The sequence below is a fragment of the Puntigrus tetrazona genome, chromosome 25 (genome assembly GCF_018831695.1).
Source record: "Puntigrus tetrazona isolate hp1 chromosome 25, ASM1883169v1, whole genome shotgun sequence".
Taxonomy (NCBI): Eukaryota; Metazoa; Chordata; class Actinopteri; order Cypriniformes; family Cyprinidae; genus Puntigrus; species Puntigrus tetrazona.
In genome coordinates, this window is record NC_056723.1 from 2255085 (window position 1) to 2260084 (window position 5000).

The following is a 5000-nucleotide window of genomic DNA, read 5'->3' on the forward strand; positions in this document are numbered from 1 at the left end:
TTACACGTAACGATTAATATTCATTTTTTTTAATCCATAATATTAATTTAATATTACTTAATCTCATCTATGTTGTGCTTTTTTTTTTTTATATATACACTAATATTCACTGATTAATTTGTAATGTTTTAGTATTATTTTTTTCCATGGAGGTTGTGCAGTTCTGCTTTTTCGTGAAATATATATTTGTTATTATTATTTGAATTATCCATGTTCATTTTAATACGCATTAATATTCTATGTAGGTTATTTATTAATATTTAATCTTAATGTATTCCGTGTATAACTGGCTGTCTCCTCCAGACTGTGTGGAGTGCATGGCTTGCTCCGATAACACCGTACGTGCCGGACTCACTCCCAAATACATCGACGTGGACACACTGTGTGAGATGCTGAACTACAGCCCGGCTCCGGTCAGTGCCAAAATCTTCCCCTGCGTGCGGGACAACGCCGACCCCTGCGTCTACCTCTACGACCCCCCTGTGCCAGACTTCACCGTCATGAGAATACAGGTGCAAAACTGGCTTTCATCCCCATTTCAGCTGCTCAGATTAAAGGAGCAGTTCACCCAAAGACCCCAAAATGATCCCATGTTGTACTCAGCCCCAAGCCAGCTGTATGTGACCTTCTTCTTTCAGGCGAACAGTGAGAGTTTTTTTAAAAAATGTATCCTGGCTATTGGACAGTGGCAATTATTTTGAAGCTCTGTAAATCGTATATATCTTTTGTCTGAGAGAAGAAAGTCATATACACCTAGGATGGCTTGGGGGTAAAATGCGGCGCCATTTTTATTTTTGGGTGAACTATTCCTTTAAGACCTCAGTGCATCTTCTGAACACGGATTAAAATATTTCTGATGAAATCCAAGAGCTTGACCGTGTAAGTAAATACAAAGTGTATACATCAAAAAAGGACTCTTTTTTTATTAATAGAATTAAAATGCTTGAGTTTAGAGCATCAAATAAAGACAGCAGAGATGTGCTTTTAGCCGATTATTGACTTCATTCAACGTTTAATTTCAAAAGTGATCTAAACTCTATTTTTGAGCGTGATGCTAGCGGTCTAATCAGATTCAGCGATCCATGCTATGCTAAAATCCGCTAAATGGATTCAAAAATGGTGAAACACAAACCAGTTTAACAGGAAAAAGAGCCTGTTTTCAAAAACAGAAGGTCCGTAGGCCTCGACAGAATGGAATTTTTGGGTGGACTGTCCCTTTAAGAGTTTTGTGACGTGTTGTCCCCCTCAGATCCCGGCCTCGGCGCAGCACTACACCGTGAGCGCGCTGGACTCCGCCGCGATCCTGCTGGTCGTCCACGGAGAGGCCGTCGCCACGTCTGCCGCGGCCCTCTCCGACATCGCTCTGACGCGCGGCTCCGTGCTTTTCATTTCGGCCAATGAGAGCGTCTCTTTACAGGTGACATCGGCGTCAGGCATGACCATGTTCAGAGCCTGCTGCTTACTGTAGGAGACGTGCGCTTCACAAACCTCCCGTTCTGTCCTGATCTAAACCAACGGGTCAAACTAAGTTTAAGTAGAAATCACGGTCCCATGTTTTTGGCTTCAACTCGAACATGCATGACGAACGACCTTTATTAAAGGAACGGTTCACTCAAAAAAAAAAAAAAATTCTCATTCTCAGTCTCGTTCTTCCACTAAAGAAGATATTTTGCAGAATGTTAGTAAGCGAATCGTTTCTGATCCCTATTCCGTATTTTTTTCCACACTATGGAGGTCAACGCAAGCGTTCGCTTACTTGTAAGTAAATGATGACAGAATTTACATTTTTTTTGGGTGACCTGTCCCTTTAAGTTGGCGTATTATGACGACATTCAGTGTTAAAATAGCTATGCTTAATCAGTAAATGACAAAATATATCATTAAACGGATTGAATTATGATTCTGCAACATGAAAACCTCTGCATGTTCTTTTGAAATATGTAAAAGTACGTAATTCCTTTGAGTCAACATGAAATGCCGTTCACGCACCGTTTTACTTTAATAACGTGACGTTTACGAGGGGAAAAATGCAGGAGGGAATTTGATTGGATGATATAATGTGGTCGTTCCAGGATGAAGTTAAACCACCAGCATTAACGCAGCAATTTGCCCAAAAATGAGTTTACTGTAAATGTGCTTACCCTCAGCCCATTGTAGTATTATCACTTGCTCATCGATGGACGGTGTCGCCGTTTGTGGGTTGTTTTTGATGCCTGTGGGTTCAAGTGACCCCAGTGATTCGTTTTTATCCCCTTGAATGTGAATTTGAGCACGGGGGAACCCCGCCAAAAACACGTGTTTTAACACAATTTTACTGAGCTGGTTTTTAGTGGCAGTTTAGCGTTGCAGACCCGGCAACCTCTGCAGTGAATGGGTGCCGTCGGAACGTGTGCAGTGCTTTCTATTCAGTTTCTGTGGGGTAAAAAGATCTGGGAAGGGAGTTAGACGTCATAGTTTAATCCCAACCCATAAACCAAGAGAGTCCGAACAGTTTATTGCAATAATCCACACCGCTCTCCAGTCCATTACCTGTCTTGTAAAGTTAAAACCGAAACAAAAACAACTTTAATAAAGTAATTTACAATTTTTTTATAAAATACAGATCACTGGTGGGTTATTTGGATGTTTTATTTCAGCTGTTTTGGCTCTCATTCTGACGGCACCCATTCACATCCATTGATTTAATGCCGCATTTCTCTAAACCTGATGAAGAAACAAACTGGGGATGGCCCGAGGGTGAATGCATTTTCAAGAAATGTTCATTTTTGCACGGACTATTCCTCAAAATAAACAAAGTTTGATTTCACGTTGGCGCAAACAAGTCCAATGCACGCATGCATGATCACTCACTATTGGCTGCGAGATATAAACATTTTACGCGACGAAATTTGTTCCATCAGAGATTTTTGCATGCGTTCAAAAAAAATCTAAACTCGAATGGAGGACAGCAACGACTTTACTTTTACATCAAAACCTGGTAACGTACACCCGAGACCGATTTGAACCCTTTAAGACCTGTTTCGTGGCACTAACCGCTAACAATAAACACTCTTCCATGAAGAACATACGCGCTAAACCGAGCTCTCATGTGACGGTCATGAGTTTTGTGATTTGATTACCTGTTTTAAAAAATAACCCTGCCAGTGTTTTCATACAGTACACGTGAAACTTTGTTACCGATTTGTATCCTCCCTTATAAGTGACTGTATGGCTTGATCTGTGGTTATGCTTTATTGCTGTAGTTACTATTTGCACTAGCGGTGTGGAGAGCACAAAGGATGCTGGGAATTGCCGGCGTCCCAATGTTTGTTTACTGTATTTTTAGTGGCCTCTTCAGAGTCGTACGTGTAAAAACCTGAAGACTGACCTCAAAACGTGCTGACTTCCGGGATTCTTTCTATATTTTTGGAGCCGTTTTATTGTGGCGCTCTGGGATCGAAGCATGCGACGGGTGACGGCCGAAGTCCGAGTGAATGAATGTATGGCGCTTTCTGAGCTGTGATGGAGCATGTGTCTGATAAGAAGACCTCTGTATGTAATCCCTAATAAATAACTGTTCTTTAACCTTTCACCTGCTCATTTTTGAACTTACATAACCGGTTTCCCATTAATCATTCAGCCTAGGCGTCAACGGATAGTTTTCTTTTAAGATAGGTGTCTTTTTGTAGCAAAATTTCATATAAAAATGCATTTCAGAGTACGTCACAATTATATTTTAAGAGTGTGCATGCAGTACAAGACATAACGAGGCTTTCAGAAATTGCAGTCAAAAATATTTTAAATAATTATTATAAATATTGATTTCATTGGTAATTAACCTCTGCGTGTTAGATGTAATGTTTTACAATTATTTTAACAAAATGATAAATTTTTGCTTTATATTCGTACCCTTTACTCACTGATAATATACAAAAATATAATAAATAAAATGTATTATATATAAAAAATATATAAAATATTCACACACACTATAAATAAAATAATAAATAATTTAACTAAATTATAAGGAAATATACACAACTGTTAAAAGTTTGTGCTATATTTTATTAATGACTGATCATCAATAGTAACTGATAATAGCTCAGCACCAATCAGTATATTAATCAAATTATAAATTACATAAGCATTTAATAAAACTAAGATTTGAGAAATTATAAAAAGTAAATGAATGATAATAAAATATTAGCACTTAAAATTGCATAAATATAATCATAATACAAATAAAGTATATAAATAAAATAACTAAATTAAAAAAATAAATAAAAAGTAATACATTTAAATACATTTATTTCTTAAAAAACATAATTACATCGTTTGTTGATAACCATAACCATGCAAAATACTAACATCGAACAATTTAACTTCATAAATACTGATTTATTGAAAAGTGGTGTGTGTTTCAGCCGTCCAAACGCTCCCCTGCTCTTTCTTCCCTCACAATATCCAGTGTTTTACTGAAGCGCTCACATAAACCGCTCTGTCCAGACGCTTTTACTGGATTGACAGCTGCAGTAGCCAATGAGTCGAGAGTAAAAATGTGCTGACGAATCTGATTGGCTGTGGGCTTGAGGGCCCAGTAGAGGTTCTGCAGGGCTTGCACGTCCTCTAGAGCATCGTGGGCCGCATACGAAACTCCCAGGAGGGTCTTAACCAGGTTCTCCTGCTTGAAGCTCTGGAGGCCGCTGTCTCCGAGAAGCTGGCGGGCCAAAGGAAGGGTGTCCACAAATCCAGAAACCTCTTTCTGGAAGTCTGACCTCAGGCTGAACTCATCCAGAGCCCTGGCCAAAACGCGGCAGTCAAACCTGCGGATGTTGTGACCCGCCAGGACCGGCCGGCCCAGCATCCGGAGGAAGGTTATGAAGGAGACCAGGGCTTCTCGGAGGGAGCTGGTGAGCACAGGCCGGTGATGGAGAAACAGACGCTGGCGTCTCACACTGAAGCCCGTAATCCTGGACGCCCCGGGCTGCATCGGCCGACGGGGGACCATGAAGAGGTTAAGA

At 40.1% G+C, this 5000-nt stretch overlaps 2 protein-coding genes across 3 annotated transcripts in view; one reads left to right on the top strand and one right to left on the bottom strand.

Moving 5' to 3' along the window:
- The window catches only part of mpi (mannose phosphate isomerase), a 9190-nt gene extending 5621 nt beyond the window's left edge, over window positions 1-3569 (top strand). For both annotated transcript variants that reach the window (XM_043227999.1, XM_043228000.1), the window contains 2 exons: window positions 304-512; window positions 1250-3569. In XM_043227999.1, the coding sequence (XP_043083934.1) occupies window positions 304-512; window positions 1250-1468 (428 nt within the window). In that variant the 3' untranslated portion in view covers window positions 1469-3569. The remainder of the gene's footprint in view (window positions 1-303; window positions 513-1249) is intronic.
- Window positions 3570-4270: 701 nt separating this feature from the next.
- The window catches only part of trex4 (three prime repair exonuclease 4), a 2136-nt gene continuing 1406 nt past the window's right edge, over window positions 4271-5000 (bottom strand). Inside the window, exon 2 of the mRNA XM_043228001.1 lies at window positions 4271-5000. This exon is cut by the window's right edge and continues 49 nt beyond it. Coding sequence (XP_043083936.1) covers window positions 4400-5000 — 601 coding nt within the window. The 3' untranslated portion in view covers window positions 4271-4399.